The sequence below is a fragment of the Carcharodon carcharias genome, chromosome 7 (genome assembly GCF_017639515.1).
Source record: "Carcharodon carcharias isolate sCarCar2 chromosome 7, sCarCar2.pri, whole genome shotgun sequence".
Classification (NCBI taxonomy): Eukaryota; Metazoa; Chordata; class Chondrichthyes; order Lamniformes; family Lamnidae; genus Carcharodon; species Carcharodon carcharias.
Genome location: NC_054473.1, coordinates 160,555,856 through 160,582,929, shown reverse-complemented (window position 1 = coordinate 160,582,929; position 27,074 = coordinate 160,555,856). Strand labels below are relative to the sequence as shown.

Below are 27,074 nucleotides of genomic sequence, written 5' to 3'. Positions count from 1 at the left end.
CCTGCCAGAAAGCCTGTGGTCAATGTCAATGAGGAGTCTGGTAGCAAGTTGGCAAAGGGCTTTGCTTAGATCTTGGAGCCTATCCTTTCCTGTGTGGAAATGGTGGTCAACTCCATGAGAACTTTTGCAACCCAATTATGCTGCAGCAATTGAGGCTGATGTCTCAGTTTCCATTGCAACACAAGTAGAAGGCAGCTAACATCTGGGTGCTGCAGTGAAAGCTCAGAGCGATGTCATGCAAACTCACACCATCCTTAGCTGCTGATATCAGTATTCAAAGGGGCTTTCCTGGTGTCCAGCAGCCTAGCAATCTGTGCTGCAGCAGATTACCAAGATTGTGATACACTGCTCTGGGGAAGTGGCTGTGGCTCCATGGATCAGACACTTACAGTTCTCTCTCAGGATGACAGTATTTATCACCCTTCCAAATGCCATTCTGGCAGTGCCCTTGTTGTTGCCTGTCAGCCAGCTGGCCAAGACTGCTGCCGCCCATACCCAGTCAGTGCAGCTTGAAGCAGGGCCTTCTAGGGCCAGAGTTCTTTCAGGCTGTCGTGCAAGGCCTTCCGCAGTTTCCCTCACAGAAAATCAGTAGCCTTCCACCAGACACTGGACAGATGCATTAGGGCAGGCAAAGACACACAAAAGACAAGCACTGAATGAATGCACAAGGATGGTTTGTTGATAATTGTATGCAACATGAAATGGTTTGATTTGGAAATTTGGGTTGGAATGTATATTTTGTGGTGGCTTTCACTTTTGCATTGTGGCCAAGCGAAGACTGTGATTGTGAGTAACAGAGCATAGCTTGTCACTCAGTAGTCATCCTCTGGTCTGTCATGTTCGTTCAAATGCAGATGGCACAGCCAACTGCCACAGAATGAAGGCATCATGATGACTGCCAGCTCACTGATTCACTGCCTATGATCAGACACCAGCTGGACATTGAGGGAACGGGATTGCCTCCAGCTGTTGTACATCCCAAAGGTGGCTTATGGAACCTGCAAAGCAATGTGTGTGCACTCAATGGCACCCTCCAACATGGGGAAGCCTGCAATCCACACTATGTTGTGTGTTTGGTCTGACTACTGCTGTCTGACAAAAGTGAATGAAGAGTTTCCAGCTTTCTTGAAATACAGAACCTCAGTGACCTCCCTTATGTGATTGTGGACGGCAAACTGGGGGATGTTGCAAAAAATTCCAGCTCCAGCCTAGGAAGAGTCTGATGTATAAAAGATCGTGGCCATGTTCACATACACAGCTCACTGGGTGAACGGTCCTCACCATGCTGGGGTTGCAGTTATGGCTGCAGCAGGAGGCAGATTTCAGTGACGCTGTTCTTAAACAAGCAGAGTCATCTGCCATGTGTACCTTGCAAAGTCTAGGTAACAGAATTGCTCCCAGAACATCCTGGGCAGGCATCCTGTTAAAAGCCCTTCTCCCTCTTCCAGCAGCTTGTCCTAATCTTTGTTGTCTCTGCTCCTTCTCCTTGTCATTACTGTATTCCAAGGGGTTGCCCCCTACTACACATGTGTCCAGGAGCAACTAGTTTGTGCAGAAGCCTTGAAGTCAGGACAAGGTCCATCAGCACCTGCTATACCACCTCCTGTAGATTTAGCAGCTTTAGAGAGCTCTAGAAATCACCAAGCACTTATAAAGTCACAACAGCAGCCAGTAGAAATCAAGCAGCGACTAAGCTAAAAGTCACTGATGATCCCTTTAGATAGCAGAGGTGGGTGGGAGTCGGGGAAGGGGGTGGAGGGTGGTGAGGTTGCAGTTTTCCCTGCTGCTGAATGCATGTTCTGGTGTGCGCAGTTAAGAGGCAGCATAAGTTTGAGTGTTAAGTTCCCAAATGATAGTGCTGGATTCAAATCAGCGTTACACACTGATTGATGCCTTGATCTGCCGACTCTGGATACTTCCAGTGGACTCCCCCTATACACGAGATTACACCCTCACCAAAATGGAATCTGAGGTGGCCAATATCAGGAAGTGTGCAGATGCACCACAGACACTACTTTGGAAGGAAAATGGCATTGGCAGCATCGAAAACCTGGATGCTAAGGCATCAGGGCCAGGGTTTTTCCTTTTTCGGGTGGGAGCAGGTGGGGGTGGGGGCAGGGGCGGGCGTGGAACTGATCGCCGCCTGCAATTGGCTGCATGGCTCCATTTTATGCGGGCAGGCCAATGAAGGCCTGCCCAATGTAATGTGCAGCTGGTAGCGCTCAGCGCTATCTGTGCGGGCGAGGGGAGGAGGGAGGAGGGAGAGTTGGGGCCTGTGCTCTTTCACACATGCGTGCAAAAGAGCACAGCAAACCTCCTGAGGCACAGAGCTGCCTCAGGGAGATTGAATGTATAACAAAATCATGACAGAATCGAATTAAAAATTTATTCAAACAGGCTGTGCCACATGTGTTGGGACATGTTTGCAAAGGTGAGAAAATGTACTTACTTATTTTATTAAAGTTTCAGGAAACCACATCCCACCCGTGGATGAGGTTTCCTGAAAAACATGAAGGCCGCTTGGGCTTTTCGCCTGTCCGCCAACCTCAAGGTTTGATGAGCAGGGTTCTTAAGGGCTTTAATTAATTTCTTTACGGCCTTCCTAGGCCCTTAACATTTCGGCAGGTGCGCAGCTGACTCCAGCGTGCATCCGCTGAACGAAATATCGCAGTTGCGCGCAATGACGTCGGGACACACACCTGATGTAATCGCGCGTCATTTTACGCATTGGCGTGACGGGCCCTGCTCGCAGGCTGATCAGAAGATTCTGCCCCAGATTTCACAGCCTCTGGCTGGAATTTTGCGCACCCCAACACCCCCTGCAGTGGATGCAGCGGGCCATTCAAACTGCCATTCACTCCGGCTGGACACGAAGATCCCACCAGCAGAAGGGGAAAATCCCTCCCTCCATCTTTGGCTTGATGCTTCTTCAAACCACCAATTGGCTGATGTAGCAGGTTAGAAAAATCATATGGTGATGCAAAGGTGTAAAGTGAAAAGCTATCATTGTCAGTTAGATTGTCTGCAGACCAACCTCCAAGAGATTGCATGATATATGCAACAGCTCTTCTATGAAGCAGAGTTACTGAAGACATGCCTAGGATGTACAGGTTATTAAAGGTATGTTCTTGGGATGAGGTTTAGTGTATACATTACGTAGGAACAACTTTCTGTCCTGTCAAGAACTGCTCTTACTCCTTCCCCGTGATAATGCTTAAAATTAAGCCCCGGTCATTTTGCTTGCTGCAAATGAAACAGCAGCTGGAAAAAATAATAATAATATTATTTCAATAATATTTCAACAAGCTCATACAAAGGGCAGCAGCTTTTTAAAAATTATGTTAACCTTGTTGGATTGTTTTTTTGGAAAACAAAAACTGAAATAATAGAAATATGTTCAGAGAAAAAAAATAGGTAAACAATGTCCTCACCTTGGTTAAGTCGCTTCTATCTTTTATTCGAGCCCAGACTAGAACAATAATGTAAATGCCAAAGATAGCGGCCACAAGTGACACCACCACAGGGTTTTGACTAGTTTGAGTAAACAGTTCTGGTATTTGTGTCAAATCCAGTTTATTGGGCATAACAAAGAAGGTACTGCCAAAAAAAGTCAGATGGTTACAAAGACAATGGCTTTGGTCAGGAGTTGAATGTAGTCCAACCTATCAACAAAATAAAGATACAATGGGTCACACTCAGGAGAACAATTCATTGAAACTTCAAACAGTAAATGCTCTATAAACCTAATTTCTTTCACCTTATGTTATAATTAGTATTTGTACAAGTTGTGGCATATTGTGAGTACAATACTTTGTCTATGTTCTCATTGAGTTAAATTTTACCTTATGTAAAAATAATGAAAATATTGAAATATATTTTAGAGCAGTCGTGCTGGCTGAATTGATCAATGAACAATTCATCCTTAACTGCTCAGCGTCTGACATAGGGTTCATGGCGCAATAACATTTTATTTACGCAGCAGGGAAGGAATTAAAGGAGAAAGTCGGTGGAAGGAATCAATACTTGCTGTAAAAATTGTTCCCTCCAGCTAGGTAATGTGCAGGAATGCAATTAGATGTTCTACTACAAAACACAGAATGATCACAGAACTGGGTGCCTTGTTAACAGAGTGCTAAAGTTGAGAATTTGGTGCAGGGGGTAAGAAGATGCTGATTTTTAAAAACTCTGGTAGCTTGATGAGCCTTTATTCTTTTGTCTGTAAGTTTGGAAACTGTAACTTGCTATGAGTTCACTTTAATAAATTAGTAACAAACTATTAGAAGAAATAATTAATTGAGCTAAAGTATTCAATTCAATTAAAAGAAAACTGATTAACTAACAAAAGAAATAAATAAACAAATAAAGATAAATAAACATGGCAGGGCAGGTGGTATGCAGCAACTGCAACATTTGGGAGTTTATGAAGAGCACTGAAGTCCCGAACAATCATATATGCAGTAAGTAACTGCAGCTCGAGAAACTTTGGCTCAGGGTTGTTGAGCTGGAGTCTGAACTGCAGACATTGCGGAGCACCAGCGAGGGGAAGAGCAACCCAAATATTTTGCTCTAGGAGGCAGTCACACCTCTTAGGTTAAATAGAACTTCAGAATTGGTCAGGGGGTAGGGGCAGGGAGAGGGACAGAAGGGTCTAACTGTGAGGCAGGCAGGTAAGAGGATTCAGGATATAGTGATGGAGGAGCCTCAGCTCTTTTGAGCAACAGGTACGAGATACTTGCGACCTGTTTAGATGAGAACAAGGACTGCAGGGTGGATGAGCATGCTGACCATAGCGCCATGGTGCAGGATATCATTCAAGTAGGGGAGTGAGAAGGAACGTGGCAGTGAAAGGGGACAGTATGTCAAGGGGGATCGATACTGTTCTCTGCAGCCACGACCAGCAGTTCTGAAGGATGTGTGCCTGCCTGGTTCCAGGATTAAAAATATCTCCTCATGCCTAGATAAGAACTTAGAGTGGGAGGAACTGGATCCAGTTGCTGCCACAACATAAGGCACAGTCAGATGATATTCTGCTGAGAGGGCTTGGGAGTTGGAGGCCAAATTATAACACTGAACCTCGAAGGTAATAATCTCTAGATTGCTACTTGAACCATACATCAATTGCTATAGGGATAAATAGATTGGAGGGTTAAATGCATGGCTGAGGGTTAGGGTGGGAGGGAGGGCTTTTATTTTATGGGTCACTGGCTCCAGTTCTGGGGAAAGAAGGTGCTGTTCCGTTGGGTGGGTTTCACTTAAACGGGGCTGGGACTAATGGCCTGGAAAATCGAACAAATAGGGCCATAGTATAGGCTTTAACCTAGGAAAGGGTGGGAGGGAGGGGCGAGGATTCAGCGAGAGGCAAATTCAAAAGTAGCATGGGAAATGTCAAGGCTATAGAGCAACTTAGAGCAGAATTTTCTCTTCGGCATGCGGGGTAAAATGACAAGTCCCGACGTCACCGCATGTCATTCCAATCTTTCATTTGGCGGGCGCACGCTAGAGTCGGCTGCATGCTCGCCGAACTGTCAAAGTTCTGTTAAGGCCATTAATGAACAAATTTAGGCAATTGACAGGGCTGCCCTTCCAACCTTAAGGTTGGTGGGCAGTTGAAGAGCTCAAGCGGCCTTCGTGTTTTGCATGAAACCTCATCCACGGGTGGCATGAGGTTTCATGAAAGTTTTATTAAATAAATATTTTTTTTTGACAATTCATAAACATGTCCCAGCTCATGTGACACCGTCACATGAGGGGACATGTCTGAACAATTTTATTTTTTCTTTTTTCCCAACTTTAAAACTGAACTTAATCTCCCTGAGACAGCTCCATGCCTCAGGGAGATTTCTGCGCTCTTTCGCGTGCATGCGTGGAAAAGCACAGGCCCCGACTCTCCCTCCTCCCCCCGCCTGCACAGATAGCGCTGAACACTACTGGGTGCGCATCATGCTGGGCGGGTCTTAATTGGCCTGCCCACGTAAAATGGCAGCGCGCAGCTGATCATGGGTGGTGATCACCTCCATGTCTGCCTATGACCATTCCCGACTGGCCCACCCAGATTCTTCCCACAGTGATTGGGGAAAGAATTGGCAGAGTGGGTCAGGAGGGAGAGTTAGAGTAACAGAGGTAATAGGACCTGGGTGACATTGTGATGAAAATATAATAATTTTCATAATATGTTTCTGGTTTATTGTGAAGTAGGTTTATGGGGGTAAGTATAGGTGGTTCTGTCTGTGTGATTTAATTACATTTGGAATCAAGTGGATTGCAAGCTTGAAATCATCAAAAGAAGCTAGGTGTAGGAATGTGCTTGACATGCTAATGAGTAAACATGGATGCTGGCTTAGCATGTAAGGTGTGAAGGGAATTTGCATTTTTAGATAAATGAAGGGATTGTTGGATTTCAAAGAGATCATAGTCTGTTTACAACTGGCCAGATAAGCAAGGCTAAGGAGTGTGTTTATTTTTCCCAAAGATTACTGACAATATTGGCAACATGAAAGTTTTATATTGTGAGGAAGGTACAATTTCAAAGACATATGGAACGATAGAATTTACATATTAAAAAGAGAGAAACATATATAAAGGAGACTGAAAAGCTGTTTGGGAAAGGCCCTGTAAGAACTAACAGGAGTGTGTGAAACAGCCTTCAAATAAGCCTCCAGCCATTTATGCACACGTCTGCTATGTAATGAAACTGAAGTTGTAGAAAAGCCATTTGGAATTCCACTGTCAAATAGGTATTGTGTTATTGCTGAGTTTGTTTTAAATCTAAAATCTATCTTGGACTGTTGCCTTAATGGGCATTTGTAACCGGGAGTCAGGTCAATTCAGAATGTTAGGATTTGTTACAGTAGTAATTACGTATGTGCTTGAAATCTTTTATTTTGTTAATAAATATTTTAATTTAATTTTTAAAAATCTCTAAAGGTCTTGGTTGAGTCATTACTTCTGAATTCAGTGCACACATCTTCTTGTAATAAATACAAATTGCAAAACCATTTTGACAGCACGACCATGTTTCCCGTGTGTAGTTGGTCTGCCTAGCACACATCATCTGCCATGTCATTACAAATCAAGGAAAATTAGAAAAAAGTCAAAGCTAAAAGCACTATATCTGAATGTGTGAAGAATTCATAAAAAAATAGATGAATCAATGGTACTGATAGAAATTAGTAGAGTTGATTTAATAGCCATTACAGAGATGTGGTTGCAAAGTGACAGGGCACTTCTTTTAGGAGAGATGGGCAAAATGGAAAAGGAGGAGGGGTAGATTTTATAATAAAGCGTGGGGTAAATACAGTAGAGAGAAAGGATCTTTGCTCAGAAAATCAAGAAGCAAAATCAGTTTTGGTGAAACTAAGAAATAGCAAAGGGCAGAAAACATTGGTAGGAGTTGTTTATAGACCCAGCATTTGTAGTGTAGGACAGAGTAAAAATCAGAAAATTAGAGATGTATATAATAAGAGTAATACAGTAATCACAGAAGGCTTTAATCTTCATATAGATCTAGCAAACCAAATTTGCTATAATAGTATATCATTGGTTCATGAAATACATACATGATAGTATTTTCAGATCAGTATGCTGATAAACCAACTAGGGGACAGGCTATTTTGGATCTACTATTGTGCAATGAGAAAAGGTTAATTAATGATTTTGTAGTAAAGAGTTCTCTAGAGAAGAATAACCATAATATGATAAAAGTTTATATTGAGTTTGAAAGTGATTTAGTTAATTCTAAAACTGGGGTCTTACATCTAAACAAAGAAAACTATGTAGGTATGAGGGGCACATTGGCTAAGGTAGATTGGGAAAATACAGTCAAATTATGACAGTGCACAATACATAATTTGCAACATATATACATGCATTTAAGGCACGAAAACACCACAGAAAAGTGTTTCGACCTTGGCTATCAAGAGGAGTTAAAAGTGGTATTAGATCAAAGGAAGAGACTTATAAAGAATAATAAGCCTGAGAATTGGGAAAATTTTAGTATTCAACAAAATTGGACCAAGAAATTGAAAAGGCAGGAGAAAAGGGAATATGAGAGTAGACTAGCAAGAGACATAAAACCAGATTGAAAAAGTTTCTATCGGCATGTAAGTAGGAAGAGATTAGTGAAAGTAACCATTGGTAGATTCAGATGAAATTCTAATGGGAAATAAGGAAATGGCAGAGACATTAAACAGATTCTGTGTTTTAGTCTTCACAATTGAAAACATAAAAAATGTTCTGTAAATCATGAGGGATGAAGGGTTTAACAAGATTGAGGAACTTAAAAAAAAACCAATATAAGTAAAGAAATAGAACTGGAGAAATTAATGGCATTAAGGGCTGACAAATCAACAAGCAGACAACTCATATCCTAGGGTTTTAAAAGAGGTAGCTACAGAGATGGGGAATGAATTGGTCTGATCTTCCAGAATTTCTTAGCTTGTTCCCAAGGATTGGAAGATAGCAAACATAACCACATTGCTAAGTAAAGAAGAAGAGAGAAAACAGGGATCTATAGGGTAGTTAGCCTAACATCAGCAGCAGGCAAATTTCAAGAATCTATTATTAGGGACACAGAGCACAGAGAAAATCATAACATGACTAAGTAAAGTCAACATGGATTTATGAAAGGGAAATCTGTTAGAGTTTTTTGAGGATGTAATTCCTGTAGTATGGTGAATAAGGTGGCGGGGGTGGGGTAGGGGGGAGCGACCAATGGAGGTAGTGTGTTTGAATTTTTAAAAAAAACATTTGATGAAGCATCGCAAATGAAGTTATTGCATAAAACTAGGATTCATGACTTTGGAGGTAATATATTAGCATGGATTGTGGCTTGGCTAACAGAAAGGAAACAGAAAGTAAGAATTAACAGGATATTTCAGGTAGGCAGCCTGTAACTAGTGGCGTACCACAAGGATCAATACTTGGGCCTCAGCTATTTACAATCTATATTAATAACTTAGATGAGTAAAACATATCCAAGTTTGCTAATGATACAAAGGTGAGAAAATGAGCTGTGAAGAGGACACAAAGAAGCTGCACAGGAATATAACCAGTTGGGGGTAAATGAACGAGAACATGGCAGAAATGGAATAAATTGTAGTGAAGTGTGAAGTTACTGGGTTGGAAAAATAAAAAGAGCAGAATATTTTTTGAATGGTGAGAGTCTGGGAATTGCTTGGATTCAGAGGGACATGGGTGTCATGAATCACAGAAATGGATACTAAGAATTATTGGGATGGCGCAGTAAGATGGAATTGAGTTAGAAGATTAGCAATGCTCTTGTTGAATGGCGGAGCAGGGTCAAAGGACTAAAAGGCCTACTCCCATTCCTATTTCTGATGTTCTTTTGGTAGGAGACGTTTCCATTTTAATAACTCTCCCTGCAAGCCCAATGGGCTGACAATCAGCCTGAGGATTCTTCCACCACTTCCCAAACTGATCCCCAAAGGGAAAAAGAAAGTGTGCCTGAAGATACACTAAAAAAAAGCCCTCCCTGCACCTCCGCACACCCACTAGGAAGTAAAACATAGATATACTTGGCAAGACTTAATGAATAGTTCCAATGAAATTCCTGCAAATAAACATCCAAACTTCTCCAATCCGAAGACATGTAACTTCACAAAGCTCAATACCAGCTAATTGCAACTGTGCATCAAAACATTGTAAGGGAGTAAAATATCCAACGTTGTTCGGGACTGTGTAAATTACAAATATTTTCCCTCTTACTGACAATCATACTCTGTTCTAAGCTCCATCCCCATCAAAATACTTTTACTGTTAATGCATATTTTTACAGCCAGAGGGCTATTGGAAAGCAGCAGGGCCATTTACAGAGAGGGCACTTATGAAAAGCAGCAGGGCTATTTACAGTGAGAAGGTGTGTGAAAAGCAGCGGGGGCTACTTAAAGCAAGAACACTTGTGAAAAGCAGTGGGGCCTTTAACAGTGAGAGAGTGAGAGGAGTGTGGCCTTTAACAGTGAGAGAGTGAGAGGAGTGTGGCCTTTAACAGTGAGAGAGTGAGAGGAGAGTGGCCTTTAACAGTGAGAGAGTGAGAGGAGAGTGGCCTTTAACAGTGAGAGTGAGAGGAGAGTGTGACCTTTAACATTGAGAGAGTGCGAGAGGAGAGTAGCCTTTAACAGTGAGAGAGTGCGAGAGGAGAGTGGCCTTTAACAGTGAGAGAGTGAGAGGAGAGTGGCCTTTAACAGTGAGAGAGTGCGAGAGGAGTGTGGCCTTTAACAGTGAGAGAGTGAGAGGAGTGTGGCCTTTAACAGTGAGAGTGAGAGGAGAGTGTGACCTTTAACATTGAGAGAGTGCGAGAGGAGAGTAGCCTTTAACAGTGAGAGAGTGCGAGAGGAGTGTGGCCTTTAACAGTGAGAGTGAGAGGAGAGTGTGACCTTTAACATTGAGAGAGTGCGAGAGGAGAGTAGCCTTTAACAGTGAGAGAGTGCGAGAGGAGAGTGGCCTTTAACAATGAGAGAATGCAAGAGAAGAGTGGCCTTTAACAGTGAGAGAGTGAGAGGAGTGTGGCCTTTAACAGTGAGAGAGTGAGAGGAGTGTGGCCTTTAACAGTGAGAGAGGGAGAGGAGTGTGGCCTTTAACAGTGAGAGAGTGAGAGGAGAGTGGCCTTTAACAGTGAGAGTGAGAGGAGAGTGTGACCTTTAACAGTGAGAGAGTGCGAGAGGAGACTGGCCTTTAACAATGAGAGAATGCGAGAGAAGAGTGACCTTTAACAGTGAGAGAGTGAGAGGAGTGTGGCCTTTAACAGTGAGAGAGGGAGAGGAGTGTGGCCTTTAACATTGAGAGAGTGAGAGGTGTATGATCTTTAACAGTGAGAGAGTGCGAGAAGAGTGTGGCCTTTAACAGTGAGAGAGTGAGAGGAGAGTGGCCTTTAACAGTGAGAGTGCGAGGAGAGTGTGACCTTTAACATTGAGAGAGTGCGAGAGGAGAGTAGCCTTTAACAGTGAGAGAGTGCGAGAGGAGAGTGGCCTTTAACAATGAGAGAATGCGAGAGAAGAGTGGCCTTTAACAGTGAGAGAGCACGAGGAGAGCGGCCTTTAACAGTGAGAGAGTGTGTGGCCTTTAGCAGGGGAAGAGTGAGAGAAGATTGGCCTTTAACAGTGAGAGGGCTAGAGGGGTGTGAGGGTGTGATCTTTATCAGTGAGAAAGTGAGAGGAGAGAGACCTTTAACAGTGACAGAGCACAAGAGGAGAGTGACTTTTAACAGTGAGAGAGTGCGAGGAGAATGAGATACCATCAAAGAGCTCGAGAAGGAAAATAGCATGGAGAGCAACAGATTGGTGAGAAGGATTGGTGAGTATTTCTAGTATTTAAAGTAAAACTAAGGTCTTTAGTTTGTGTTTAGGTCTCTAGTCTTTTTTTCTTTTTTCTTATAGATAGCTTGTTAAGTATAAGATTGGTACGGCCGTGTATAAAAAATAATTAAAATAAAGTATAAAGAGTGGGAATACTAGAGTAATTAGTTAATAATTTGAACAAAATATGATAGCGATGGCAGGATGAGTGATGTGTTGCTGCTGCAGCATGTGGGAGCTGCTGGGCACCAAGGTGATACAAGTGTACCAAGTGTTTGCAGCTTGAGGAACTTCGGATCCGAGTTGAAGAGCTGGAATCCAAACTGCAGACATTGCGCCACATCAGGAAAGGGGAAAGTTACCTGGATGCTTTGCTCCAGGAGGTGGTCACACCCCTCAGATTAGGTCATTCAAATTTGGTCTGTAATCAGGGACAGGAGGGTGTGACTGCAGGTGAAGCAGGTATGGGGGCCCAGGAAGCAGTGTTCGAGGACCCTCAGCCCCTGCAACTGCCGAACAGTTATGAGGGTCTTGCAAGCTGTGTGGAAGAGAGTGGGGTCAACAGGGAGGATGAGTGAACTGACCATGGCACTGTGGTACAGGGAGCCATTCAAGTGGGGGGAGGAAATAGGAATGTAGACATGGTAGGGGACAGTGTAATTAGGAAGATAGATACTGTTCTCTGTAGCTGTGAGCGTGAGTCCCGAAGGCTGTGTGCCAGCCCAGTGCCAGGTTTCAGGACATCTCTTCAGGGCTGGAGAGGAACTTGGAGTGGGAGGGGAGGGTCCCAGTTGTCATCGCCCATGTTGGTACCAATGGCATTGATAGGACTAGAAAGGAGATTCTGCTGAAAGAATTTGAATAGTTAGGAGCTAAATTAGAAAGCAGAACCTCCAAGATAATAATCTCAGGATTGCTACCTAAGCCAAGGGCAAACTGGCACAGGGTAAATAAAGTCAAAGAGTTAAATGCGTGGCTCAAAGATTGGTGTGGGGGGTGTGAGTTTCAGTTCACGGGGCACTGGCACCAGTACTGGGGTAGAAGGGACGGGCTTCATTTGAAACATGCTGGGGCCAGTGTCCTGGCGAACCAAATAACTAGGGCTGTAGAGAGGGCTTTAAACTAAATAGAGGGGGGGAGGGTTCTGGAAAGGGGATACGTAGGTTTACAAAGCAAAAGCATATGGCACCCTTGCAGAGCAGCTATTTAGGTAATGATATCCAGGGTGTGACAGGAAGGGACAGAGTGTACAAACAAAAAAACAGTAGCAAAAAAGGTCAAAGAGGGAAAAAATGGTAAAAAGGCAAAATTAATGGCCCTTTACTTAAATGCACGTAGTATTTGGAACAAAATAAATGAAGTAACGGCACAAATGGCGGTTAATGGATATGATCTTATAGCCGTTATGGAGACATGGTTACAAAGAGATCAAAGTTGGGAACTAAATATTCAGGGGTATGTGACTTTTCGAAAGGGCAGGCAGGAAGGAAAAGGTGGTGGGGTAGCTTTGTTAGTATGAGATAGAATAAGTACAGTAGCAATAAAGGATCTTGGACCAGAAGACGTAGAATCCATATAGGTGGAAGTAAGAAATAACAAGGGGAAGAAGACACTGGGAATAGTCTATAGGCCCCCAAACAGTAGCTATACTGTTGGACAGAGAATACATTAGGGGATAATGAGGGCATGTAAAAAAGGCAGTACATTAATCATGGGTGACTTTAATCTTCAAATGGATTAGGAAAATCAAATTGGCAGAGGTAGCCACGAGCAAGAATTCATAGAGTGTATTCAGGACAGTTTCCTAGAACAATTTGTTGTGGATCCAACCAGGGATCAGGGTATTTTGGATTTGGTAATGTGTAATGAGGCAGGTTTAATAAATTATCTCAGAGTAAAAAATGCCCTAGGAAACAGTGACCATAATATGGTAGAATTTAGCATTCAGTTTGAGAGTAGGAAACTGGGGTCAGAAACAACGGTGCTAAACTTAAATAGGGGCAAATACAAAGGAATGAGGGCAGAATTGGCTGGAGTGGACTGGGATAGGATTTTAGCAGAAAAAATGGTTGATGAACAATGGCAGACATTTAAGAAAATAGTTCATGACTCACAACAAAGATATATCCCAGTGAGAAAGAAGGATTCAAGGAAGGCGATAAACCAAGGAAGTTAAGGATAGCATCAAATTAAAAGAAAAGATAATCAATGTGGCAAAGATTAGTGGTAAGCCAGAGGATTGGGAAAGTTTTTAAAACCAACAAGATGACCAAAAAAAAGGGAGAAAATAAACTAGCAAGTAATATAAAAACAGACAGTAAGAACTTCTTTAGATATATAAAAATGAAGAGAGAGAGACCAAATTGAACATAGGCCCCTTACAGAATGAGGCTGGGGAAATAATAATGAGGAACCAGGAAATGGTAGAGGAGTTGAATAAAATTTGCTTCAATCTTCACAGCAGAAGACACTAATATCATTCCAATACTAAATAATCAAGAAGCAAAAGAGGGGGAGGAAATAAATACAATAACTATTACTAGAGAAAAAATACTAGGGAAACTAATGGGGCTAAAAGCCCATAGGTTCCCTGGAGATGATGGGTTGCGTCCTACGATATTAAAGGAAGTAATTACAGAGTTAGTGGATGCACTGGTAGTAATCCTCCAAGAGTCCTTAGATTCTGGAAAAGTCTCAGATGATTGGAAAATTGCTAATGTAACACCATTATTCAAAAAGGGAGGGAGACAAAAAACAGGTAACTATAGGCCAGTTAGCTTAACACCTATCATTGAGAAAATGTTAGAGCCTATTATGAAGGATGTAATAGCAGAGCATTTAGAATTACAATAATCTAATCAAGCAGAGTCAGCATGGCTTCATGAAGGGGAAATCATGCCTGACAAATTTATTAGAAGTCTTTGAGGAGGTAACTAGCAGGATAGATAAAGGGGAAATAGTAGATGTAATATATTTGGATTTCCAAAAGGCATTCAATAAGGTACCGCACATAAGGCTACTTAATAAGATAGGAGCCCATGGTGTTGGGGGTAGTATATTTGCATGGATAGAGGATTAGCTAACTAATAGAAGCAGAGAGTTGGGATAAGGAGGGCATTTTCAGGGTGGCAACCTGTAACTAGCGGAGTGCCACAGGGATCAGTGCTGGAGCCTCAATTATTTACAATATACATTAATGGCTTAAATGAAGGAAGTGAATGTACTACCGCCAAATTTGTGGATGATCCAAAAATAGATGGAAAGGCAAGTAGTGAGGATGATACAAGGAGTCTACAGAGGGATATGGACAGGTTAAGTCTGTGCGCAAAATGTGGCAGATGGAATATAATGTGGGAAAATGTGAGGTTATGCACTTTGGCAGGAAGAATAGAGAAGCAGATTATTGTTTAAATGGAGATAGACTGCAGAAGGCTGCAGCACAGAGGGATTTGGGAGTCCTTGTGCATGAATCCCAAAAAGCTAACATACAAGTTCAACAGATAATAGGGAAGGCAAATGGAATGTTGGCCTTTATTTCAAAGGGGATGGAGTACACAAATAGGGAAGTCTTGCTAAAGTTATACAAGGCACTAGTTAGACCACACCTAGAATACTGTCTCCTTATCTAAGGAAAGATATACTGGCATTGGAGGTAGTTCAAAGAAGGTTCAATAGGTTGATTCCGGGTATGGAGGGTTTTCAAATGAGAGAGGTTGAGTAGGTTGGGCCTGTACTCATTGGAGTTTAGAAAAATAAAAGGCAACCTTATTGAAACATGTAAGGTTCTTAGGGGCTTGACAGGGTAGATGCTGAGAGGGTGTTTCCCCCTAGAGGACAGTCTAGGACCAGAGGGCATAATCTCAGAGTAAGGGGGCGCCCATTTAAAACAGAGATGAGGAGAAATTTCTTCTCTCAGAGGGTAGTTAATGTATAGAATGCTTTACCACAGAGGGCTATAGAGGCTGCGTCATTAAGTATTTTCAAGGTGGAGATAGACAGATTTTTAATCAGTCAGGGAATTGAAGGTTATGGGGAAAAGTTAGGAAAGTGGAGTTGAGGATTATCAGACCAGCCATGATTTCATTGAATGCAAACTCGATGGGCTGAATGGCCTACTTCTGCTCCTACATCTTATGCTGTACTTTTGATGCTCAAAAAAATAATCAATTCAGGCTAGAGATACAATTATCAGTCTTTGCAATTCAAATATTAATGGTTTCAATTCGACAGAACTTCTCCCACTCCCACTGTATGATATCAACTCTGTGATTGAGGATTGAACATGACACATGCACACTTTGGGAAATCTCCCTGCAAAATTCCTGCATGCTTTCCTGCAACCTGCTATAATCACATTAACAATTTATGTGCTTATGGAGAGGCTCTTTTTGTTAGGAGATATTATAGGTAAATCATTCAAAAAAAAAACTTACATGACATTGATTGGATGACCATTTATACCCTGTCCAGAACAAACATTGTGTTGTAAAGGCACTGACATTGTAACTTATAACCTCTGTCTGTGAGGTTTTTGATGGTGTGATCATCACATAGTAAGCTCCCTCTCCATGTTTTAGCATTCTAGGAGTCAGAATCCAGGTACATACTTGATCTAATGAAATAACAAGAAATTTGTTACATACACCATAGGAAAAGAAGGCAAAAATAGAAGTCACAAGAGCATTACCCAGGCCAAAATAAAATTGGCGCGGTGGGAGCCCAAGATCCCTGCCTTGGCAACTTGTGAGAGCCCTGACTGCATTTTTCGGCCATCTGGCAACTAAGTAGTTGCCATCGGGGCACCCGTCCCCTGAAAGGATGGGCGGCTGCTCTCAATCAGCTAGCAAGATGGAGTGGGGAGGGTGGGGTTTGGTGAGGACAGGAAGTAGTTGCCAAAGGGGCAGCCATTGCCACCGGATGGCCCTTCTGTGGACCATAGAGTAAGCTATTAGGAGGACACCACTTCTAAGCTTACAGGGAGGCTGCCAGGGTTCACTCGGCCATCTCCTCACACATCAAAGGGCCCACCAGCTACTGGTAAAATGCCAGTGGCGATGGGCAGAGGCCCTTAATTGGCTATTCAAGTGTCTCAATTGGCCTCTGGGCAGTAGGGGTCACTTCCACCTTCCCCATTGCTGATAAAATGCCATGGTAGCGGGAAGATAATGGGCAGTTGTCTCGCCATTTAACGAACACCCCTTCCTGCTTCCCACCCCGTCCTAGAGGGCTGATAAAATCTAGCCCCCAGCGTCAACATATTTGACTCCAGGCTGTTCATAACTTTGTAAAATACATTCAGATCACTATCTCTAACATGCAGGATATTGTTTCTATTCTTTAAGAGCAGTAATTATTCCAAACAGTAAAAAAAGTCTTTGTCCAAGCCCTCAAAAATTACCATTTTTACATTTACAATTGAATATGGTCAATGGCTGAAGTGTCAATTAGGGTTAAGAGGCAAATCTTAAATATCTTGTAAATAGGTCATCCTGGGCATTATAATTCTTTTTGCTAAACACATGCCATCTAAATCATTGTTTGATGTAATATTTAGGGATCTCATTGAACTATATCTTGTCACATCTGGGACACTGCTGTAAAAATATAGGATTTCCTACATTCCCCCCGTTGATGTCCCAGTGACACTGTAGAAGATGGTCATTGAAGATAGCAATGGAAGATGAGGATTGTAAATTATTTAGATATCTCTATAATGGTTACACATCTGTGATTTCCTGGCAGAACTAACAGGTGATGTTCAATATACCCATCCATATATACGTGGAATTATTGAAACGATATTCAAATATCAGAAAGGCATCATCAGGAGCTCTTTTCATTATTTGTGCCAAAATGACACTAGACTCCAATGATGCCTCATTGTCCTGGACAATAAGCGTTGCTCCTGTTATGTTTTAACCATTCTGGAGTCCCTATGCAGAGTAAAATTTGTACAGAACTTTGTTTTTTTTTATTCATTTACAGGATGTAGTCAGCACTGGTTAGGTGGTATTTATTGCCCATCCCTAATTGCCCTTGAGGAGGCAGTGATGAACTGCCTTCTTGAACCACTGCAATCCATGTTGTGTAGGCACACCCACAGTGCTGTTAGGGAGGGACTTCCAGGATTTTGAACCAGTGACAGCGAAGGAATGGCAATATATTTCCAAGTCAGGATGGTGAGTGGCTTGGAGGGGAACTTCCAGGTGGCAGTGTTCCCATGTGTCTGCTGCCCTTGTCTTTCTAGATGGTAGCAATCATGGATTTGGAAATACATTTATGATGTCCTTTTGTGCTGTAAAAATTCTGTGATTTTGTGATAAATGATCATTTAAAAAATGATGAGGAGTCATAGAAACCTATAGCTAGTGTTTGCTAGGAGGCAAATTCCCAGGAGTGAAAAATCTCAGGTTTTGTCATAAAAAGAGTGGACAGGATAGCAAGAAAGTCAATTTACCTCCATCGGTACTTAGAACGGGAAGCATTGTGTGAAGCTGAAACATTGTCTCACTGGGTATGTATTGGAAGCCAAGGAACAGCTGTAGGGAGCAAGTCTCTTCTGAATTTATATGAATTACCACAGTATCCTCATCTGAAGTGACATTGAGTTCCATGGTCAAGCTATTTCCAGATGACCTGTATTCTTTCATGAACATTTTGCTTACGTTATCCCTGAAAAGCGTAACCTAAAAAGAAAAATTGACAATCAGAATGATTTATCATAATTCATGAGATTTTAAGGGTTGACTACTTTTAAAAATTGGAGCTTAAAGTATTATCCTCATTTTAGTTCCATTAAATCTAACCCAAATTCTATCAAAACTCCTCATATTTTTGAAAATGTCCATTAAATCATCCCTTAACCTTTTCTTTCCAAAGAAAATAGTCTCAGTATCTCAAGATTCTCCTCATAATTACAAGCTTTCATTCCTGGTATTGTTCTGATAAACACACAATATGCTGTCCATGTCTTTAATGTCCTTACAATAATGGGATCCCCAAAGCTACACACAGTATTCTACATGTGAGTTAACTGTTGCATTGTACAAATTAACATTCTCTCTTTCCTTTTGGACTCTATACCCCTACTTATAAAACCCCAAAAACTATTAGGCTTTTCATCGCTTTATCCACTGATGGTCATCCTTTCTAGGAATTATGCAGTTGCATCCCTAGGTCTCTCCATTTCATCCACACTCTTCAGTTTGTTTCTGTTATACCCATAGTTCTTGGTTTTCTCTTGAAAATGTAATAGCTCACACATCTCTGCATTAAATTACCTATGCTGCTTGTCTACCCATTTCATTAACCCATCAAGTGCTTCTGAAGCCATTTACAGTCCTTCCAGCTGTTTGACAAATCTTCTCCTTCTGCACTGCCAACCAGTTTTGATACTGTGCTCATTGTATCCAAGTCCAAACATTCTACACATACCAAGAACAAAAATGGGTGCAGGGCTAATCCATGCGCTTCATTATTTCCAAACCAGCTCCAAACCAAGCAACTACCAGATAAAAAGGGGCTCTCACAATGCATTTTCTTTTGTCTTGCAAAATGGGTGATGCTACTAAGGCAGCATTTATTGCTTATCTCTATATCCCCTCAAAACTGAGTGTTTTAAGAGTCAACTACAAACTCTCACTGCAACTCAGGGAAAAGAGGGCATCTAAGGGAAGATCCAGGGCTATCAGCAAGTCAAGTTAGAATTAATCAGGTGGCACAACACAATATTTCATGGCTGATATGGCACAGACGGAAGAAGGCATTTCGTGAAGATCAGCATCAGATGGAGATTTACCACACCCAACATTATGCCACCAACCATATCTGCAGGTCCTGCCACAAGGACCTGTCAATAACAAAGGAGAGCTGGCTCATTGAAGAAAAACAGCCTGAACAATAACAGGGATTACCTCTATATTCTCTGATAAATTGTAGACTGCTACTTCAGTGTTGTTAGAGAACAGCAGAGCCAAACCACCTACATGCCCCAGGATAGGCTTTTCTCCAAACGATGCAAATGGATTGAATTCAAAACACATCATCTGAAAAACAGACAGAAGTGATCATACAATCAATAAACAATGTAACTGTTCCACTTTCCACATCTCTCAAGTGATTCGAGAAGATTGTGGATTAACTGTGGATCAGAAACCCTCTGGACTTGAAGAAATTAACTGTGAATCTGCCTGAATCTCCTTGGAAAATTTACCATCCATAACATTGACAATTTGGTGTGGATTTTGTGTTACCCTAGGCTGATTCAGCCAAAGCTCTCGACCGCACAGCTCCACAATGGACCCTGAAGCAATATAGTATGAATGTGTTGGGACAGTGAAGGTGACCCACATGATTCTGGATGATATGCAAGGCATAAACCTTGCATGGAATTTAACCAAGAACACCAATGAAAATGTTTTTAGTGTATATACTTCCTGGTTCTGAAGCCTGAATTCACCAGTTTTCTTGTGCACTATACTTATGTTAAGCTTCTTCTCGGGTTCTCTGCCCTAAGGCAGGTCTGACCTACTGCGCCGCGATCTCCATCACAGGTAGGGCAAGGAGGTAGATCCTAAATCCATCCCAGCTGGAATGGGGATTGAACCCCATGCTGTTGGAACTCATCTGATCCACATCAGCCATCCAACCGTCATCCCAACAAAAGACTCCAAATCACTGTGGCAACATATACTTTTACATGCATGTTGTAGCCTGGAACTATGGGTAGTGATGGTAGAGGCTCCAATTTCTTTCCATCACATGGCTGACCAGAAACATCTGCTCTTACCGCCTGCCATTTGTGTATGTTGGAAGGGTTTGCAGATTGATACTCAACCTGTTTGACCACATAATGAACACACTTTCCTTGGTCATCTAGCCCTGGAATGGGCCTCAAACTCGGAGCTTCTGGCTCAGAGGCACAGACTCTAACTACTGTGCCACAAGACCTCCAGCATGTTGAGCTACATATCGTTTATACAGAATCAATTTCACTTGCAAGAATTAAAACCTATGAAAACAAGATGCAATCATCTCAGTAACTTAATTAATTAAAGTTTCAAAGCCAAATGTGCTCTTTTCCCATTATATCACTTAATTATTTCTATCAATACAGTCTTGAATTGAAGGTTTTGAGGACCAACTTTTAGTATCAGTCAGCAGAACCCATTTTCTGCCAATACTTGCCAAGGCCTTGACTAATCACTTCTCAACTGTCTTCCTAAAACCACAATGGAGTCAACCATTGGGTTCTACAATTATAATTTGGGTCCTTAAATCAACTTGTATCTAGTTTTTGTTTGGATTCTGAGTTATACTTAATACAACTAATGATTGCTCAGTGTGTCATAACAGGAAGAAAATTTCACTACTCACTTTTACTTGAATCACTGGGTCTGCATCTACGATGAGCTTTAAAGCATTTTTAGAGGGTAAAGTAAAACGAGCACAGCCAGGTCCTGGAGTCGAAATTGTGCTTCTTGGCAAGTCACTTGATCTGTTCCTGTGATTAAAAATATACGTTACCTTCCAAATTATACAATGGTAATCTATCAGTTACACATAATACTATATATTATGTAACTACAAATGGGTCAACGTTATATTATTGACGTCTGCTTCCATTATAGCCATCTTGCCTTTAAGTCAGTCATTTTCAGCTATTGGTCCTTTGTTTGTTGTCTGAAAAATGGGTGGGCAAAAATTGAAAATCGGGGTCGTGGGGGGGCCCCATTTAATTCAATTTTCAGGCAGACCTCTAAATGAGCGAGCAACTCATTTTCTGAAGTTTTTTGAAGAGCTAACAGAGATTATTGGTGAGGGCAAGGCTGTTGATGTGGTGTATATGGATTTCCAAAAGGTGGTTGAGACAGTGCCACACAACAGACTTGTGAGGAAAGTTATAGGTCATGGAATAAAAGGGACAATAGCAACATGGATACAAAATTGGCTGAGGGATAGGAAACAGAGAATAATGGTTAATGGGTATTTTTCAAGCTGGAAGAAGGTTGGTAGTGGAGTTCCCCAATGGTCGGTATTGGGACCCTTACTTTTCCTGATATATATAAATGATCTAGATCTTGGAGTGCAGGGGACAATTTCAAAGTTTGCAGACAACACAAAACTTGGGAGAATTGTAAACTGTAAGGAGGACAGTGTAGGACTTCAAAAGGAAATTGACATTTGGTGGAGAGGGCAGATAGGTGGCAGATGAAGTTCAATGCCGAGAAGTGTGAGGTGATATACTTTGGTACAAAGAACATGGAGAGACCGTATAAAATAAAGGATACTATTCTGAAGGGTGTGCAGGAGCAGAGAGACCTGGGTGTATATGTACATAAATCATTAAAGGTGGCAGGACAGGAAGAGAGAGCTGTTTCCAAAGCCTATAGTATTCTAGGCTTCATTAATAGGGACATTGAGTACAACAGGGAGGTTATGATGAACTTATATAAGACACTGGTTAGACCTCAGCTGGACTCTTACGTACAGTTCTGGACGCCACACTATAGGAAGGATGTGAATGCTTTGGAGAGAGTGCAGAAGAGATTTACGAGAATGGTGCCAGGGATGAGACACTTCAGTTAAGAAGAAAGATTGGAGAAGTTGGGACTGTTTTCCTTGGAGAGGAGAAGGTCCCTTATGGCCTTCTCCTTGATAGAAGTTTTCAAAATCATGAGGGGTCTGGCTTTCCTCCACCTTTTGTTATAGGACACAGCAGGCTTCTGCAAAAGAGGCTGGAGGCTTCTCCAAGGCTATTTTACACAATCCTTTTAGATCTTCCATGGCCCCCCAACATAGCCTTCCATTTTGCTTATATATGTTTCTCTCTCTTTAATCTGTAAAATCCATTGTTCTATATGTCTTTAAGAATTTACTTCTCACATAATATAAAAATCTTTCATGTTGCCAATATAGTCAGCACCTTTGGGGAATATAAACACACCGCTTGGCCTCGCTTATCTTGTTAGCTGTAAACATCCTATCACCCATTTGAAACCCAAACAACTCCTTAACTTATCTAAAAATACAAATTTCCTTCACACCCTACATGCTAAGACCTCATCCATATTTACTCATTAGCATTTCAAATGCCTTTTATCCCTAACTTATTTTGATAATTTAAAGCTTGCAGTCTATCTGACTATAATTCAATTAAATCAGCTACACAGACAACCATCTATACTCACACCCATAAGCCTACTTTACAATAAACCACAATATAATGAAAAAGATATGTTAGTTTCATGACAACCAGCAAGAATTCAGCCCGAATAACTGCATAGTACTGACATTCAAAAAAGATATAAGATGAGTCCATACAAGAATAATATAAAGCTAGAAATTTCCACTGGCAATATTCACAGACAAACACTTAACATGTTTGTGTTGTGTTCTTTTAGCTGTTATTTTAATGGCTGTGTTAACATACTTAAATAGCTTAACATCTCTGCTTTAATGGCATATAGAAGAAAGTCATGCTTTTAAATGTCTGTCCACTATCCGAGCCCCCCCAAAAAAACAGCTTCCAAATAAGGAGCTTCACAAATTATTCAAAATTTCAATTTGTGGTAAGCACTTACATTTTGTTTAAGGCTTTAATTCAAAGTATCAATGGCATGAATTACCTGCTCAAATACATGCTAACTTTCAATCCTTGCTTGATGACTGGTTTATCCCCTTCCTTTATCATGGCCAAAAGCACAGTGTGTATTTTCTCCAGAGACTGGATCACTCTGCTTGCTATTGTCATCATCTAAAAAATGTTGACAATAGTCATTATTTCTTCTAGCATTTTCAAGACATTTTCCCCTCAATTTATCTATTTCACTCAGTAGGAAAGAGTTGATGAGAGTAATGTGTACTTCTCTAACCAATAGTTTCTAATGCAAATATTGTTAGTTGGCATTGGGGGGGGTCACTGTATTGTTGGGAGTCCGCTTTGTTTTAGTCTAGCATAGGTGTCATGGTACAACTGAAAATTTAGGAAACAATTTAAATCCAAACTTTGTCACTTATCCTTTCAGGACAAGAATAATGGAGCCTTATCCGTTTCATGAATTGGGAAAGATTCTTCTTACTACATTTGCTGCTGAGTATGTAGCTCATTGTCAAATTACAGATTTTGCTTGTATACCTGAGCTAAAACAACTTTCCATTAAATGGGAAAACTGAACACAAAATCTGAAATTGAATTACTCCTTCCTAAACTTTCAGTTGTATATTGTGAGGAATCTTGGTAACAAAGCTACCACCTGAATCCTATAGAAATAACCAAATATTCAGGAACAGAGCATTTCATTGACTTTTATCTGCAGAAAAAAACGGAGGGCATCAATAGATGAAATCATGGGAAATAACCTCAGATAGCCATGGCCATCTACACCAAATAGTCTTGAATGAAGTGAATTCAGAAAATTTCTAGCAGATCTGAATTCCGAACTCATAACTAATTGATGCATTGTTTCAGAGGTTCAGGAATTTATGGTCTGCTTTTGTATGTCTTGAAGCAGGTAAATATAAATGAGAAACAGAAATTATAATTAAATTAAAGAATGCAACTGAGAAGGTCTGCTATGGTGTGTTGTTTATCAAGTCTCCATTTTCTCAGGAGCCACTCTCAGCTAGTGCAGATTGTCAAAGTGCCAGAAATTTGAATTTGCTGATTTAATGATAAAATTCAATGCCAAATTCAATCAATCAAGGAGCCTGTCAGAAGCAGAATCATTGCTGGGATTTGGCACACACAATCTCCTTCGTGGTTGCTGCTGAGGTGTCCCAGTATATGATGGATTGCTGTTACGTTATTGGGGTAATGGTTTTGTAGGAACACTTGGGTGGGTGATTGGCAGATGACATGGTGCATTCCGTGGAATGAAAATAAATATTTCAGAATGTTAATTTTAACTTGGGTGATTATGTAAATCACACTTTTATCTTGCAGCTATTACCTAAGATACTCAAAAATGCAGCATTTTATAGTGTTCCCTTTGAATCGCCCATTCGTTGATCTACTAAAGGAGAAGGAAAGGTGAATTCATACTGACGTACGTTGCATTTTGACACATACCAGCCCCTGCATTTCAAAAATAGCTCATTGTGTGAAACACTTTGAGGTGCTTCAGCATGATAGAAGGACTGACCATAGAAATTCATTTTTTTTATTTATTGTGTGTTTTGTTCTTCCATACACTTTTCATTTCTACCCTTTGTTACTCACAATGTGAATGGCACAGATATTTTACCATTTCGATGGTGCTGGTGATGGCTCCGGGTTTTGACTCCATAGCTTCTAACAAATGATTAGCTGTATGAAATAGGGAATTGGCAGCTGAGACTACTCTTTCTGAGGAGTTATCGCCTTTATCTTGGAGATACAACAACTGTGCACACAGTGACAGAAGCACTTCGCTAGCTTTTACCTGCACGGAAAGTTGAAGAGTCCAAATAAGCAAAAAGAAATCAGAAAAGTCACACTGCATAAATACTTAGATCCTGTTATCCCATTATTTTCTATATAAATTGTTGAGATTCTGGAACTTAATTCACCTTTTACTGTACATAAGAGAGCTGCAAAGATAATTCCAAATAGGGCCAATAAGTGTGTAGACAAAATCCTGTGCTGACATTTTAGAGTGAACTTAGTCTTGGTGCTCTTTTTTTCAAGTCATGCAGCTTTCTCCAATCTTCCAGCCAGACCCTTTGAGTCATAAAATAGTGGGCTGAATTTCCACCACAGAAACAGGCCGGGATTTTCCAGTCCCACCTGCTGCAGGACCAGAAATTCCTGCCCCTTTGGCTGGTCCATTAAAGTTTCCTTCCCACCCAGGATGATTCTTGCTGTGGGCAGGTATGGAAAATCCTGGCCAGAAGCCAGGTCTGTTCAGGGGTCAGAAATCTGCCACTGACCAAAGTTCAGATTTTCACGTGAGGTGAACCCTCAATTGATATGGGGACAGGTTTCCTGTCCATTTAGAGCTATTGGGGATGGGAATGGAGGTGAGCATTTTAAGTGTTGGATGCGTTTAGACACCTCAAGGCAGCCATCACTGTGGTTTCTGATCATCCTGAAGGGGAGATCTGCTAATTGTGTCAAAGACTTCCACTGCACCAGAGGGAAGTGAGATGTGAAAGGAGAGCCGGAGGCCCAGCACCCAGGGCAGGCCTGCCCCTCATTTCCTCATTGCCGACCTATATTTAATATTGGAGGTTGCAAGGGAGAGGAAGGAGGTCCTCTTCCAGGAGGGTGACAGGAGGAAGCCACCTTGTCATTCAACAGGAGCACCTCTCTGTTCAACGTCATCTCCCTGCATCGGGATCAGCACCTGGAAATTGACATAATGCCTGGTGCTGTAATTTCAGGGCCCTCCCCCAACTCCATTGTTGACTTTGGGGTGCCCTGAAAATTCAGCCCAGAACTAACTCGATCAGTAATGCACATCCTTGCTTGCATATTTATCACCTTCTTTGTATATTTAGAGGCTACACCTATGCACTGAAAGTATCCATGCATTCTTCAATTACAAACATTTGAAGGGCCTTGCTGTTAAATCATTTTCTTCTCAATTGTCCTTCCATCACTTACATCAAAAAAACACAAATGCACGCATACGCATAAATGCACACACGCAGTTTAAATAAACCAGTATACATGTCAAATAGTTAAGTAGCTTGTTAGTTGCTAGATGGATTGCCTTTGTAGGTTTGCCATGATTGGTTGCCATTTTAATTGAATTTTAAAGGAATTGCAGGCTTAAAAAGGTACATTTCAATATCATATGACCTAGTAATGTTATTAAAGGTTCATTAATTTTACAGACAAACAAGCATTTATCTTGATTTTGGGAGAGAAATGAGGAATATCGGGTCATGAGTGCCAATTATTGCTGGGTAATGGTTTTGTTCTGCAACACATTCGCTAAGGACTAGATTGAGACTATCGAAACTCATGGCACCTTTCACTGAGGACACTTCATTTATTCAGCCTGGGCTGGATGAAAACTTTGTTCTGTTTAAACCCAGCCCCATCATTTCCTTAAAAGACATTTTTCTTATTTCATTGCATAATTGATGCAACTTTGCAGCAAATAGGCTTGTACAACCTCATTTGTTAATCCAATCCTATCTTGCTTGGCAAAGCCTTTACATAGGAAATGATTTTAGTGGAGACAAAGCGCAGCTATGTACCTCGATCTTAATTGCAATGTTGAACTTAATAAATTCCCATTTAAATTTGGCACAATTACCAAACACTCTGAATCCTGCTTACCTGAATTGCAAATATCTTATTGTTGCGGGTACTGGTCAGATGATCCAGAAATGCAGATGCTTGCTCTAATTTTATCAAATCACCTGCACTTCTTATTGCATAGGAGAAGTTCACCATTAAGTCTTCTGTCATCTTGTCAAGATCCAAATGATTTCAGGAAAAAAATAAACACATTTATTAGAAATCATGTCATTTTCCCCAGAATTCTACTTTTTTCCCTTGCCCCTTAGTACAACTATTCCGCAGTTAAAGGGAGAAGGAAACTTAATGTCCTTGATCTTCAGCTCCATTCGTATTCCATTGAACTTCGGAGGAGGAGATGCACAGCAGCAGCTGAACAAAACTGAGTGTGGCCTTGTCCATGGTAGTGCATGCAGCTCAACATTGACTTAAAATACACAATTGACCACAACCATGCAGCTGATGTGACAGTGCATTAAAAATGTTTATTTTTTACTGTTAGTGCTGATATTCTTCCAATGCAATGCACTCTATTT

At 41.3% G+C, this 27,074-nt stretch overlaps 1 protein-coding gene across 1 annotated transcript in view; it reads right to left on the bottom strand.

Annotated features, from left to right (window-relative positions):
* Positions 1 to 27,074, bottom strand: part of LOC121280068 (polycystic kidney disease protein 1-like 2) — a 95,415-nt gene that overhangs the window by 53,986 nt on the left and 14,355 nt on the right. The window contains exons 5-12 of the mRNA XM_041191696.1: positions 26,578 to 26,709; positions 24,554 to 24,730; positions 22,937 to 23,064; positions 20,685 to 20,811; positions 19,223 to 19,354; positions 17,767 to 17,995; positions 15,743 to 15,921; positions 3,432 to 3,662 (exon numbers count right to left, since the gene is read on the bottom strand). Of these exons, the coding sequence (XP_041047630.1) occupies positions 3,432 to 3,662; positions 15,743 to 15,921; positions 17,767 to 17,995; positions 19,223 to 19,354; positions 20,685 to 20,811; positions 22,937 to 23,064; positions 24,554 to 24,730; positions 26,578 to 26,709 (1,335 nt within the window). The remainder of the gene's footprint in view (positions 1 to 3,431; positions 3,663 to 15,742; positions 15,922 to 17,766; positions 17,996 to 19,222; positions 19,355 to 20,684; positions 20,812 to 22,936; positions 23,065 to 24,553; positions 24,731 to 26,577; positions 26,710 to 27,074) is intronic.